Genomic DNA, 15,903 nt, shown 5'->3' on the forward strand with positions numbered 1-15,903 from the left:
AGAAACTACAGAACCCGAACCACCAAGAAAGAAAATCAACCTGCTTGTGGCATCTGACTCAGATAATGAATCATAGAATCATAGAATATCAGGGTTGGAAGGGACCCCAGAAGGTCATCTAGTCCAACCCCCTGCTCAAAGCAGGACCAAGTCCCAGTTAAATCATCCCAGCTAGGGCTTTGTCAAGCCTGACCTTAAAAACCTCTAAGGAAGGAGATTCTACCACCTCCCTAGGTAACGCATTCCAGTGTTTCACCACCCTCTTAGTGAAAAAGTTTTTCCTAATATCCAATCTAAACCTCCCCCATTGCAACTTGAGACCATTACTCCTCGTTCTGTCATCTGCTACCATTGAGAACAGTCTAGAGCCATCCTCTTTGAAACCCCCTTTCAGGTAGTTGAAAGCAGCTATCAAAACCCCCCTCATTCTTCTCTTCTGCAGACTAAACAATCCCAGCTCCCTCAGCCTCTCCTCATAAGTCATGTGCTCTAGACCCCTAATCATTTTCGTTGCCCTTCGTTGTACTCTTTCCAATTTATCCACATCCTTCCTGTAGTGTGGGGCCCAAAACTGGACACAGTACTCCAGATGAGGCCTCACCAGTGTCGAATAGAGGGGAACGATCACGTCCCTCGATCTGCTCGCTATGCCCCTACTTATACAACCCAAAATGCCATTGGCCTTCTTGGCAACAAGGGCACACTGCTGACTCATATCCAGCTTCTCGTCCACTGTCACCCCTAGGTCCTTTTCCGCAGAACTGCTGCCGAGCCATTCGGTCCTTAGTCTGTAGCGGTGCATTGGATTCTTCCATCCTAAGTGCAGGACCCTGCATTTATCCTTATTGAACCTCATTAGATTTCTTTTGGCCCAATCCTCCAATTTGTCTAGGTCCTTCTGTATCCTATCCCTCCCCTCCAGCGTATCTACCACTCCTCCCAGTTTAGTATCATCCGCAAATTTGCTGAGAGTGCAATCCACACCATCCTCCAGATCATTTATGAAGATATTGAACAAAACGGGCCCCAGGACCGACCCCTGGGGCACTCCACTTTTTTAATGAAACTGAACATGCATCGGTCCACACTGCTTTAGATTGTTATCGAGCAGAACCCATCATCAGCATGAACGCATGTCCTCTGGAATGGTAGTTGAAGCATGACGGGACATCTGAATCTTTAGCGCATCTGGCACATAAATATCTTGTGATGCCAGCTACAACAGTGCCATAAGAATGTCTGTTCTCACTTCCAGGTGACATTGTAAACAAGAAGCGGGTAACGTTATCTCCTGCAAATGTAAACAAACTTGTTTGTCTGAGCGATTGGCTGAGCAAGAAGTAGGACTTGCAGGCTCTAAAGTTTTGCATTGTTTTATTTTTTAATGCAGTTTTTATTGTACATAATTCTACATTTGAGAGTTCAACTTTCATGATAAAGAGATTGCATTATAGTACTTGTATTAGGTGAATTGAAAAATACTATTTCTTTTGGGTTATTTTACAGTGCAAATACTTCTAATCAAATATAAATATAAAGTGAGCACTGTACACTTTGTATTCTGTGTTGTAATTGAAATGAGTATGTTTGAAAATGTAGAAAACATCCACAAATATTTAAATAAATGGTATTCTATTATTGTTTAACAGTGCGATTAATCACAATTATTTTTTTTAATCTCTTGGCAGCCCTACTTAATTTACATATGACAGAGAGATAACTACCTTCTCTTGCCTCTGGAAGAAACCTGTAGGATTATAATATTTTCTATCTTACTATCTACTCTTTTCTGATGGTTCCTAACATTCTGTTAGGTTTTTTGCTTGTCACTGCCCACTGAGCGGGTGTTTTCAAAGAACTATTCACAATGACTCCATTGAGCAGTAACAGCTAATTTAGATCCCATCATCTTGTATGTTAGAGATAAATGTGAGTCAACAGTGTAACACTGTTTCAAAAAAAGTGGTAATTTTGGGTTGTATCAGCAAGAATGTTGTAAGCAAGACACAAGAATTAATTCTTCGATATTACTCCACTCTGATGAAACCTCAGCTGGAGTACTGTGTTCAGGTCTGGGCACCACATTTCAGGAAAGATGTGTACAAATTGGAGGAAGTCCAGAGGAGAGCAACAAAAAAGATTAAAGATCTAGAAAGCATGACCTATGAGGAAAGGTTTTAAACGCTGGATTTGTTTAGAGGTCTGGAGAAGAGAAGACTAAGGAGGGACATAACACTTTTCAAGTACGTAAAAGGTTGTTACAAGGAGGGTGAAAAATTGTTCTCATTAACCTCTGAGGATAGGACAAGAAGCAATGGGCTTAAGTTGCAGCAAAGAAGGTTTTGGTTGGATATTAGCAAAAACTTCCTAACTGTTAGGGTAGTTAACCATTGGAACAAATTGCCTAGGGAGGTTGTGGAGTCTCCGTCATTCCAGGTTTTTAAAAACAGGTTACACAAACAACTGTCAGGAATGGTCTAATTATTGCTTCGTCCTGCCTTGAGTGCAGGAGACTGGACTAGATGACCTATTGAGGTCCCTTCCAGTCTTACACGTCTATGATTCTACATCCTCCCTGTTGAAGGAAAAGGCCCAGGCCATTGAATTGTGGAGGTAAATGCGTGGTTACGCAGGTGGTGTCGGAGAGAGGGCTTTGGATTCTTCGACCGTGGGATGTTGTTTCAGGAAGAAGGAGTGCTAGGGAGAGATGGGATCCACCTAACGAAGAGGGGAAGAGCATCTTCGCAGACAGGCTTGCTAACCTAGTGAGGAGAGCTTTAAACTAGGTTCGCCAGGGGATGGAAATCTAAGCCGTGAGGAAGTAGAATAACAGGAGGAAACACAAGGAGGAGGGTGAACAGAGGAAGCCTCCTGATTCATACTGAGAAAGTAGGGCAATCAGCTGGTTGTCTTAGGTGCCTGTACGCGAACTCAAAAAGCCTGGGAAACAAACAGGAAGAATTGGAAGTCCTGGCACAGTCAAGGAACTATAATGTGATTGGAATAACAGAGCCTTGTAACTCACATGACTGGAGCACTGTCATGGATGGGTATAAACTGTTCAGGAAGGACAAGCGGGGAAGAAAAGGTGGAGGAGTTACATTATATGTAAGAGAGCAGTATGACTGCTCAGAGCTCCAGTATGAAACTGGAGAAAAGCCTGTTGAGAGTCTTTGGGTTAAGTTTAGAGGCGAGAGCAACAAGGGTGATGTCATGGTGGGCATCTGCAATAGACAACCAGACCTGAAGGATGAGATAGACGAGGCTTTCTTTGGACAACTAACAGAAGTTTCCAGATCACGGCCCTCATGGGGGACCTCAATCACCCTGACATCTGCTGGGAGAGCAATACAACAGTGCACAGACAATCCAGGAAGTTTTTGGAGAATGTTGGGGACAACTTCCTGGTGCAAGTGCTGGAGGAACCAACTAGAGGCCGTGCTCCTCTTGATCTGCTGCTCACAAACAGGGAACAATTGTTAGGGGAAGTAGAAGTGGGTGGCAACCTGGACAGCAATGACCATGAGATGGTGGAGTTCAAGAAAAGGAAGAAAGGAGAGCAGCAGAATATGGACCCTGGATTTCAGAAAAGCAGACTTTGACTCCCTCAGGGAACTGATGAGCAAGATCCCCTGGGAGGCTAATATGAGGGGGAAAGGAGTCCAGGAGACCTGGCTGTATTTTAAAGAAGCCTTATTGCGGGCGCAGGAACAAACCATATGCAGAAAGAATAGCAAATATAGAAGGCGACCAGTTTGGCTTAACAGAGAAATCTTTGGTGAGCTTAAACACAAAAAGGAAGTTTACAAGAAGTGGAAACTTGGACAGATGACTAGGGAGGAGTATAAAACTATTGCTTGAGCATGCAGGGGTGTAATCTGGAAGGCCAAAGTGCAATTGGAGTTGCAGCTAGCAAGGGATGTGAAGGTATCTTGAAGATAGCTAGGAGTGCTGGTAGCATAGAGCCTGAGGAGAAAGTCTACATAGCCAGACAATCCTGCTGTCAGGGTGCTAATGCCTGAGATGATGGGGCGTTCTAGGGGTTATTTCCAACACAGCTCTGAACAGCACACTAACCCAGAGAAGCCTTCCTACCATCACTACAAAAAGAAGGATTCTGCGTGGACCCCTCCTGAAGGTCGAAACAACAGACTGGATTTTTACATAGAGTGCTTCCACCGATGTGCACAGTCTGAAATTGTGGAAAAGCAGCATCACTTGCCCCATAATCTCAGCCATGCAGAACACAACGCCATCCACAGCATCAGGAACAACTCTGACATCATAATCAAAAAGGCTGACAAAGGAGGTGCTATCATCATCATGAATAGGTCGGAATATGAAAAAGAGGCTGCTAGGCAGCTCTCTAACACCACATTCTAGAGGCCATTACCCTTTGATCCCACTGAGGGTGACCAAAAGAAACTCCCTGAAAAAGCACAGGAACAAATCTGCACAGACACACCCCTAGATCCCCGACCAGGGGTATTCAGTCTGCTACCCAAGATCCATAAACCTGGAAATCCTGGACACCCCATCATCTCAGCCATTGGCACCCTGACAGCAGGATTGTCTGGCTATGTAGACTCTTCCTCAGGCCCTATGCTACCAGCACTCCTTGCTTTCTTCGAGACACTACTGACTTCCTGAGGAAACTACAATCCATTGGTGATCTTCCAGAAAAAAACATACTGGCCACTATGGATGTAGAAGCCTTCTACACCAACATTTCACACAAAGATGGACTACAAGCCATCAGGAACAGTATCCCCAATAATGTCACGGCAAACCTGGTGACTTTGTCCTCACGCACAACTATTTCACGTTTGGGGACAATGTATACCTTCAAGTCAGCGGCACTGCGATGAGTACCCGCATGACCCTACAGTATGCCAGCATTTTTATGGCTGACTTAGAGCAACGCTTCCTTAGCTCTCGTCCCCTAATGCCCCTACTCTACTTGTGCTACGTTGATGACATCTTCATCATCTGGACCCATGGAAAAGAAGCCCTTGAGGAATTCCACCATGATTTCAACTATTTCCATCCACCATCAACCTCAACCTGGACCAGTTCACACAAGAGATCCACTTCCTGGACACTACAGTGCTAATAAGCTATGGTCACATAAACACCACCGTATACCGGAAAACCTACTGACTTCTATACTTACCTACATTCCTCCAGCTTTCATCCAGACCAAATCACACAACCCATTGTCTACAGCCAAGCTCTAAGATACAACTGCATTTGCTCCAATCCCTCAGACGGAGACAAACACCTACAAGATCTCTATCGAGCATTCTTACAACTACAGTACCCACCTGCTGAAGTGAAGAAACAGATTGACAGAGCCAGAAGAATACCCAGAAGTCACCTACTACAGGACAGGCCCAACAAAGAAAATAACAGAACGCCACTAGCCGTCACCTTCAGCCCCCAACTAAAACCTCTCCAGCGCATCATCAGGTATCTACACCTATCCTGAAGGACGACCCATCACTCTCACAGATCTTAGGAGACAGGCCAGTCCTTGCTTACAGACAGCCCCCGAACCTGAAGCAAATACTAACCAGCAACCACACAACAAAAACACTAACCCAGGAACCTATCCTTGCAACAAAGCCCTTTGCCAACTCTGTCCACATATCTATTTAGGGGACACCATCATAGGACCTAATCACATCAGCCACACCATCAGAGGCTCTTTCACCTGCACATCTACCAATGTGATATATGCCATCATGTGCCAGCTATGCCCCTCTGCCAAGTACATTGGCCAAACCGGACAGTCCTTATGCAAAAGAATAAATGGACACAAATTAGACATCAAGAATTATAACATTCAAAAACCAGTCAAAGAACACTTCAACCTCCCTGGTCACTCAATTACAGACCTAAAAGTTGCAATCCTTAAAAAATCCTTCAAAAGTTATTATGTTATAGACAGAAAGACACAGAAATGTCGTTGAGTTTACAAACTTTGCAAGCTTGTCAGTCATTCTCTGTCCCATTCCTTATACATCTCAACATGTTGTTTGATTTTTGATTGCAGTTGCACATTGAGCAGAATGGATGTAGTTAATTTAGAACTCCACAAGGTATATGAGTAGTTTAAAATTATTCCTTCCCAAGAGCATTTCTTTGCACTTGTCAATACTGAATTTTATATGTTGTTCTGTTGCCCAGTCCCCTAGCTGGGTTAGGACTCAGGACTGGAGAAAAATCTGAGGAACTGCAGACTTGCCTAAATAATTTTGTCATCTGCCAATGTCACCACCTCCCTACTCCCCTCCCTTTGTAGATTAGTAAATGTTCCTCTTAGCACCGTACCTTGGTACTCCAGATGTTAACGTTTTCACCATGATGAAAACTGACCACTGAAACTCTTTGTTTCCTAGCCAGTTTCTGAGACTTGGACAGCACTTTTCATCCAATGACGATTTTGTTTCTTTAGGCTTGGTTCCAATATCATTCTCTCTTCCTCTTTTCTGTCACACTAATGTACCCCCTACACACCCACCATACCTTGCACACCCCACTGTTTTCTAGCCACATGAATATGGACCCATCTCCCTACACTATTCACACAAGACCTCCCCTCCCCCACGCTTAGATCTGGGAATGGGTTCCAGCTGAGCCTGGCTTCCCACTGCTACCCCTAACACTGGGGATACCATCAGCTAAGTGCTAATTCTTACCTGTTTGCTCTTGTTCTCACTGTTCCTTCCCCCTGAACTGGCTCTCTCGTTCTCTCCGAGCAGGTGTTTGACAGCAGGCCTGTGCTCAGCGTCTGCCTGAAGGTAAGTGAGAACTCAAGATTGCAGAGAATGGCAGCCTGATTGTGGTCTTTCAGGAATTGTTCCCTTGGTGGGGTGGGGAGCGGTTACAGAGTTCCTCTTCTCTATTAGGTCAGGCAGCAGATCTGCCTCTATCTCATGCCCAAGTGCACCGGCTCTTGGACTCTGCCCTCATTTGTGCCCAGAATGCTAACAGCGTGACTCCATTGGAGCTCCACTGCTGGTACTTCCCCGGCCTCTGCTGCCTATGGAATCCTGCACACACAACAAGTACAGTGAGGGCTCACAGAACAATCGCAGGCAGCTTTCACACTGAGCCCAGAAGGCAGCAGTGTGTCCTCTACATGGCCCTCCCCTTTCCAGCTGGGACCTCACAGACTGGCTGCTTCATTGCTGTGTACTTACTATTATTGTTTCATTTTATATTCCTAGTGATATGGTATAGCCCCTTTGCATGCCAGGAACTTTAATCACTAGCAAAAGGAAATGTCCCTGCTTCTAAAGCTACCAGACTTGTTTGCAGTTGGATTTCAATGAGACTCCTCATAGGATATGGAGATCCAAATCTAGCCCTTATGCAGGAGAGATCTGTGATGGACCTTTAGAAAAGATTGCCCTAAAAGAGAGTAGCAGCCGTGTTAGTCTGTATTCACAAAAAGAAAAGGAGTACTTGTGGCACCTTAGAGACTAACAAATTTATTTGAGCATCCGATGAAGTGAGCTGTAGCTCACGAAAGCTTATGCTCAAATAAATTTGTTAGTCTCTAAGGTGCCATAAGTACTCCTTTTCTTTTTCCCTAAAAGAGAGGAACCTTTCCCTGTTTACCTGAACTCCTTGCTAATGAGGAATTGCCCTTGGCTCATTCAAAGAGGAATTTAAAGTTTGGTTGATGGAATAGCCAAATGCAATAAGAAAAAGTGTGTGATGTGTTTACTTATCATCTTTCTGCATTCACAGTATGGCCGCCTCTTTGTGGAAGCCTTCTTGAAGCTTGCCATGCCTCTCTTGGATTACAGCTTTAAAAAGCACAGGGTAAGAATTTCAGAGGCACAGAGACTTGCCTGAAATCCATTTGGAAGCTGAAGTAAGAGCAGAATGCAGCAGCTGGCTTCTTGAGTGTATTGCAGTAGTCCAGTCTTGAGAGGACAAAAGCATGGATCATACTTACATAGTCTACATCCAAAAATAATGGTTGCAGCTTCCTGGCCAATGCAGACTTGAGAAAAGCCATCTTCATCACTTCAGCTGTGTAGTCATCTAAACACAACTGGGATTAAAGCAAGCCTCTCATTTGTGAACTTTGGTTACAAATGATGGATAAATATACTCAATAGGCAGGTTTGAGATGACCTATGTCATGTCCTCCAGCCCACCAGATCAAACAGTGGGCTAGAAGACATGCATGCAAGCTGGTGAGTAGTCAGTGAAATGAACAGGGTAGCAGAGCGCTGTTGGTAGGTCAGTAGGTGTTAGTCTGTGCCAGGTGGAGTTTTTCAGTGCCTGATTTTATTCTCAGGGACTAAGCACTACAATATTAGAAGCTGGAGGTCACAAATCTCATGGTATGGATCTCTGTCACTTGGCCTATGTCTGTTAGAGTGGAGAGTAATCTCCAGACCAGGCCTTTTTTCACACACACAGAATCCTCTGGCCTGGAAACTGTGCAGAGCACATGCGCAGAGCACGGGAACAGCTGGAGCTTGTTGTTTTGGTGCCAAAACACTGCCTAACAGTGGAGCCACAACCAGCACTTCCTCAATCAGCCCTGGCTGGCTCCTTCGGTACCACATCAAACAGCACCACTAAGTAGCTCTGCTGTGGGAGATCATTAGACCGCTGGCTTTAGGGTGCTGGCAGCAGTCCTCCTACCTGCTGCTGCTCCTCTCTCTTGCCTCCATCCCCAGACTCTGACCATGGGGTTTAGTGGTATGGCTGATGCCTAAGACCATTGGGTCTTACCCAGCGTAGCAGAGGGTTGGCTACCCCTTGCTGGAGATTCTTGCTGAACTAGGAGGGTGCCTCAGAGTAGTTGAGAGTTTGGCTAAAATGACTTGTTCACATATTGCAGTCTGCAACATGACTGTCTGGCCCCCTGGAGAAAGTATGTTGACAGTTCCATAGTTGCCTAGCATTTGAGGCTTTCGAGGTATCATGACTGGGGCTGAGGTGCAGCCCAAATGCATATAAAAAATCATTTGGGCACCAAAACATTGACGTTTCCAGGGGCTTCTGAGACCACGCTGAATGTGGTGTCTGACCTGCCAGTCTCTGAGCAGTCTTTGGAAGGAGGGAGCATGTTTGTGGTAAGTGCTAACAAACCAGACTCATCTGACATCAGCCTGTCTGTGCCTGATTAAACGCTTCTCCTGGAGTGTCCTCGCCAGGCTGCAGAGAACTAGGTAGCTCTGCCCTCTTGCTTCTGGAGGCAGGAGCGTGCTCTCTTTCACTCTCTCCTGGGCCATCTCTGAGACCCCACACCCCGTTGAAGAGCTCAAGCCCCAGAACACTTGGACAATGTGAGTGTGCTCAAATGCCAGCTTTGAAAATCTTTAGGGTGCACAGTCCTCACTAGAGTCTCTAGACAGGCCCCAAATTGCTGCTTGTGGCTACCCAAACTTTTGAAGATGTTGGTCTCCATCTCAGCTTGGTGGGGGCATTACAGACCACATGTTATTGCTGCCTGGGCTGCAATATGGGGCTGGCTGCTCTATGACTGCTATCACATTTCAGTCATGACTGCTTGTGAAAAGTTGATTTCCCTGGCCCCAAGGCACCTTGACCCTATAGGTGCAGGGTTCTGTGCTAGAGAATAGAGAACAGATTCAGTTCAAAATGTCTTGACTTGGCTGTTTTGCAGAGCTATGGAACAGAGTGGTGCCCATGATATATGTCTGGTGAGCACATTCTCTTGTTGGTTATGAGACTATGCAGAGTTCAGCTCCCTTATGGCTGCCATGTCTTAACTTGTTGGGTATTTTCTGTGGAGTGGGCAGAATGTATGTCTTTATATCTCTGCAGCACTGGTAGGATGAATAGGAGAGCTAATATTCTTGCTTCCAAGTTATCCTTTGTGATGGGTAGCAAATTCTTATAGATTTAAACATTCAGTACCAGTGACTCAGGGGGTCCTTTTCATTACAGGAAGACGTGCAGAGTTTGCTGAAAACTTTGCAGCTGAGCACCAGACAACTCCATCATATGTGTGGCCATTCAAAGGTAAGGGAGACTCTAGACTGCACTAGCTCTTGTATTCGCAAGGCCTTACTAATCTATGTTGATTTCTCTGTGTGTCTGTCTGTCACCACTGCCCCCTCACATGGTGTCTCCAGGAGTCCCACGCAGGACTCCTCTTCACAGGAATGTGACCAGTATAAAGCTCCTGTCATGGTTGAAGTGTCCTGACAGCAAAGCTGCTCTGGGTTCAATAAGCACAGACGGACGCCTGCAAATTGTTTTGCACTCTCTTGCCGCTGTCCCAGGGAATATGCTTCCCAGGTTCACTCATCTGTTTGGCCTCCTCTGTTGTCCAAGTCCATTAGTCTGGGAGAGTATGTAATTCCATGGGCAAGTTAATGATATAAATGTAAGGGAGGGTCATTTGATTTATAAAAATCTACAGAATCATAAATTCAACAGTCTCATCCTCTATGGCCTGGCAAGGGGAACTCACTCCCCACAACAGTCCTCCCCAGCTCCAGGTCCTCCAGTTGGTAGAAATATTGCTGATACAATGTCATCAGAAATGGGTTGAGTTGGGTATCACTCAAAAGCCCTTTCTCCCACAAACACAATAGTACCAAACATGACAAACGTAGAACAAGGCCTTTTATGATGTATATGCACGAAAAAGTTTAAAAATCAGTGGTTGTTTAATTATACTTTAACACAGGGATGCATGGCTTACATAAAAAAGACACTGCTCTCTGGTAATTCTAGGGAAGTTAGACTTGGCATTTAGGACTGAAAACATTTATTCATCAAAGTCGTCATCAGTGTTATCTCCGTCTAGGGCACCACTGCTAGACACAATCTCACACTGATCCTGGTAGGTGCCGCATTCGCACATCTCGGTACATGGCAGGCTACTGGCCAAACATTTTCAGGGTGATGAGCATCTGGTCTTTGCACACGAGCATTTGATTAGCTGAAGGATTGATTTGGGAGCGCACAGTATTTCACACACAAGTGTGATCAGTCCATCCTCCAAGACCCATCCATTCCTGACAAGGAAGGGTAGTTTTGGATGCACTCAATCATCCTGGAGCCATTTCACTGCTTGATAATTTGCCCTCTTGATAGCAGGTATAAATGCACCCCTTGTTGGTGGTAATTTTTCTCCTGTTGTCTGCTTCTTGGCAAACATCCACCAACATAGCTCTGCAAGTATCATAATGTTGATCTTCAAATGATAAACTCAGCATATCAACGCCTCCAGTGCATTTATGACTGCATCAGTGACTGCTTCGTCCATTCTGAGCACCCTCAAAGTGAGGAGAGAGTCTATGGAGGCTGAATCCAATGCCTTTCAATATGATAATTTGGCCTTTCCAGCCAACCTTCCAGTGGTGTCATACCCTGAAAGGGCTTGGAAACCTGGCAGTGCAGTGGCGTTTAATGGTCTGAGTGATAGAAAAATGTTTCTGACAGCACCTGAGCCTGGGACTGCTCCCCATTAATACACTCCTGATAGCAAGCCATCACAGCAGCATGAAGGGTACCTTTGCTATCTCCTGTATCTTGAAGGAAGTCTAAGTTATCCATAGCACAAAATATACACCTACCTTTGATGAGGTTTAGGGGAATGTAAAGTAAAACTATTTCCCCATGTTTATCTCCCCCCCCCCCCCCCCCACACACACAGAGTTTCTCAGATGTTCTTGTCAAATGCTGGAAATAGCTTACCTTAAGTGATCACTCTGGTTACAGTGTGTATGGTAATACCCATTGTTTCATGTTCTCTGTGTATATAAATCTCCCCACTGTATTTTCCACTGAATGCATCCGATGAAGTGAGCTGTAGCTCATGAAAGCTTATGCTCAAATAAATTTGTTAGTCTCTAAGGTGCCACAAGTCCTCTTTTTCTTTTTGCAAATATAGACTAACACGGCTGCTACTCTGAAACCAGTGTTATCAATATTCTCTCTAAGAGTGACTGCTTCATATAGTTTCATACCTCTCTCAAGTGTTGAAACTGTGCTTAAGGGGATGACTTCCAGTTTACTGAAGAAGAAGCAGGTGTTCTTCTCGAAATGCATGCCACAGCTGGCACTTATCCCAGCACCTTCAACTTTTTTCTGATGGTCAGTGTGCTTCCTCACCAACCTTCCAAATTCAGTTTATGGGCCCACTTCTTATAGCACGTAAGGTGCCACCAAATGTGTTTAGCCAGGTCCACCCATGGTGGTATTCTCCAAAGATTCAGCTGCTGGTTGGTACTCTGTCTCCCCATTGATGCCTAAAAATGATTAAGACCAAAGTAAAAACAAGGATTTTGTAATAAATTAGTTTGGGAGTGTAATTAATTATGTTTTATGTTATGTTATGTTATGTTATGTTATGTTATGTAGCTGATTGCATACTGTTTGGGGATGGATTCCAGTAATTTCTGACCTGATACTGATGTCTTACCCTGTGCCTTGGTACCACTCTTGGCATAATAAACAAAGCTAATAATCAATATCACTGAACTGCTTTTTTGCTGATGATGGCAAATCAGCTTGAAGCACTCCTTCCATTAATAGTCATCTGTAACATTAAAAAAATGAATCAGGTGTCCTGTTTTGAGCATTAACTGATAACACAGACTGGCAGTCAAGGGACACCACTTATCTTGTGAGGGCTGCATATTTGGCATGCCTGTGTTCAACTATGCTTTCATAAAAAGTTGATTTTTAAACATTTTCTCCAATATCTATCTATGGAATTGTTCTAGGTTTGTCATGTTTAGTACCATTGTGTTCGTGGGAAGAAGGAGCTTTCAATGATACCCAGCTCAACTCATTTCCAACAACATTGTATTCTCAAAATTTCAACAAACTTGAGGACCTGGAGCTGGGAGCCAGGTGGATGGGGCAGCAAGTTCCCCCTGCCATGCCACAGAGGATGGCACTATTGAAATTATGATTCTGTAGATTTTTATGAATCAAATGACACTTCCCTTACCTTTCTATCACTAACTTCCTTGGAAAGAGATTTTAGTATATTAAGCTTGCAGACTATATTGCCTGCCACCATGAGGTTTTGCACTGGGATTCCAGGACCTAGGCTAGCTGCTTCTCCCATTCCTTCTCACTGTAGGTTTATTCGTTATGCACAGCCTCCTAGGTATCCTCCAAGCTGCTGATTGTGGCAGCAGCCACCCTCAAGCATTAAGAGATCCAGATCACTCCCTAACTCAGCAGCGCAAGAATGTGATGGGTTGGATCACAGAAACCCCCTTGGGGTTGCCAACTGATGTGCCAAGAATACTTCTGCCCCTGCTTTCCTGCCCTACCAGCTTGGGACTTCAGTGCCCTGCCTGGTTTGAGCCAGAACCGCTAGCCTGCTGCAAACCTAGACCCAGATCTGAACCACGTCCCCTAACAGCTGTAGGCTTAATTGAAAGCAGCTTAAGAAGTGCTCCTGTCTTTAGCACTCAGATGCCCAACTCCCAATGGGGTCCAAACCCCAAATAAATCCGTTTTATCTTGTATAAAGCTTATACAGGGCAAACTCATAAATTGTTCGCCCTCTATAACACTGATAGAGAGATATGCACAGCTGTTTGTCCCCCACCCCCCAAGTATTAATACATACTCTGGTTTAATAAGTAAAAAGTGATTTTATTAAATACAGAAAGTAGGATTTAAGTGGTTCCAAGTAGTAACAGACAGAACAAAGTGAATTACCAAGTAAAATAAAATAAAACCCCCAAGTCTATGCCTAATACAGTAAGAAAACTGAATACAGAAAAAACTTCACCCTCAGAGGCTTTCCCGTAAGCTTCCTTTTACAGACTAGTCTCCTTCTAGTCTGGGTCCAGCAATCACTCACACCCCCTGAAGGTAGTGTCCTTTGATCCAGTTTCTTTCAGGTAACCTTGGGGTTGGAGAGGCTATCTCTTGAGCCAGCTGAAGACTAAATGGAGGGGTCTCCCAGAGGTTTAAGTAGACTTTCTCTTGTGGGTGGATACTCCTCCCTTCCCCTCTGTAGAATTCCAGCTACAAGATGTAGTTATGAAGTCACATGGGCAAGTCACATGTCCATGCATGGACTCAGAACTTACAGGTAGCAGCCATGGTTTACATGCTACCTTGAACATTCTCATGTAGACTTCTTATGTGGATTGGAGCCTTCCAAGATCCATTGTCCGTTAAGTGCTTCTTGATTGGGCACTTACATTGCAAATTCCTTTCTAAAGAAGCTGCCTTACTAAGGCTATTTAAAATCAAACAAGTATACAGCCAATATTCATAACTTCGAATGCAACAATGACGCATACAAATAGGATGAATATATTCAGTAGATCATAACCTTTACATAGATATGTTACATGGCATATGTAGCATAAAACATATTCCAGTTATGTCATATATATATATATATATATATATATATATATATATATATATATATACACACACACACACACACACACACACACACACACACACACATTCATAAGCATATTTCCATAAAGCCTTATGGGATGCACCGTCACAAAGAGACTTCATGCTGTGGCACAAATGCATTCCCTCCTCAGGCTTTGTCACGAGTGAAGAGCAGAATTCTGGACCCATCGCAGCAACTGGCACATCTGGAGCTTCCTTTAGTAGGAAGGAAGCGATTGTGCTCCCCACAAAGCATCATCTGCCAAAGGCTAAAGACATGAGGAGGACTATGCTCAAAGGTCCTGCAGCCACTGGGAATTTTGGCTTCCGTTGTAGGATCCTGGGCTTAGCAACATGCTTGACTTCTATTCTCTCCCTGCTCTCTCAACGGAGCTTGCAGGAAGGTGACTACAAGAACATAACATGGGTTTGAATGTAGCCTGCATGTTTCCCTGAGATGGTGGAATACCCCTCACTCCCTCCCTGATGGAGAGGAGTGCCCCTAGAGATCCCAGAACATGGTTATCTCTGTAGATACTAGCAGAAAAGTATGAGGAGCAGCCTTCCTATCTCATTTGGGCCATGGATTTTAGACAGAGTGGACAGAAATCATTATGTCAGCTCTAGCCTACATTAACAAGAGGAGACACAAGAAGCAGCTCTCCAGCCAAGGAGACAAAAAAAACCTGTTCCTCTGGGCAGAATCTCACCTGCTTGCCACTTGGCATCTTGCTTAGGAGACAGATTAGCTCAACCAGCAGGATCCTCCTGCAGGGAATGCTTCCACTTCAAGCAAGTAATTCACCTGATTTGTTCAGTGGGAGGCATCCCAGCCCTCTGTTCATTGCAGAACTTGGCTCTCAGCTGAATCAATTCTACAGCCATCACAGAGAGATCAAGGTTGGGCAGAGGACTTTTTCCCATCTATAGTTGTCCCTTGTTCTCGAGTGGGGAGGGAGGCCACTCCACCTCACTACACATCAAATAGACCAATCCATGTCTTGACTTCTACCCCATGCTGCCATGCAGAGTTCCTCTGCCTATCCCAGTGCTGGCAGAGGAGCAGAGAAGGTTCAATTGCCTCAGACTGACTGACTGCTCAAGATCTGGTACACTGATGTTCCTGTCCCAGGAAGATTCCATTGCCCATCCCTCTGGCTGTCCCAGGGCCCCTGGCAGTTTCTACTTGAAGGCCTGGTGCTTGGAAGGTCCATTTTAGCAGAGGAAGAAGAGTAACAGCAGAGCAGGTGGCCCTAAGTGTGCCTTTCAAGACCATGTTTGCATCTCTTTGGAGGAAACTAATAACAGCATCAGCATTCTCTTCAGTTTTTCTCTTCGGTACCTGACAGTTACAAGCTTAAGTCCAGCCTAGCTAAATGTTTTACCAGGGAATTTCCTTAGGTTTTTAATCCCTGTGAGAATGCTTGGAGCCAGGAATCCCAGTGGAGCCTGTGCGCTCTGTAGGGACTCTTCGGAACCCTGACAGGAGAGGCCATTGAGACAGGGAGGAAG

At 44.8% G+C, this 15,903-nt stretch overlaps 1 protein-coding gene across 7 annotated transcripts in view; it reads left to right on the forward strand.

Moving 5' to 3' along the window:
- The window catches only part of FANCD2 (FA complementation group D2), a 188,564-nt gene that overhangs the window by 164,884 nt on the left and 7,777 nt on the right, over positions 1-15,903 (forward strand). For 6 of the 7 annotated variants that reach the window (XM_038409532.2, XM_038409533.2, XM_043518411.1 and 3 more), the window contains 3 exons: positions 6,765-6,803; positions 7,759-7,833; positions 9,943-10,017. In XM_038409532.2, the coding sequence (XP_038265460.1) occupies positions 6,765-6,803; positions 7,759-7,833; positions 9,943-10,017 (189 nt within the window). The remainder of the gene's footprint in view (positions 1-6,764; positions 6,804-7,758; positions 7,834-9,942; positions 10,018-15,903) is intronic. The other variant, XM_043518412.1, reaches the window with a different exon arrangement.

The sequence above is a fragment of the Dermochelys coriacea genome, chromosome 7 (genome assembly GCF_009764565.3).
Source record: "Dermochelys coriacea isolate rDerCor1 chromosome 7, rDerCor1.pri.v4, whole genome shotgun sequence".
Classification (NCBI taxonomy): Eukaryota; Metazoa; Chordata; order Testudines; family Dermochelyidae; genus Dermochelys; species Dermochelys coriacea.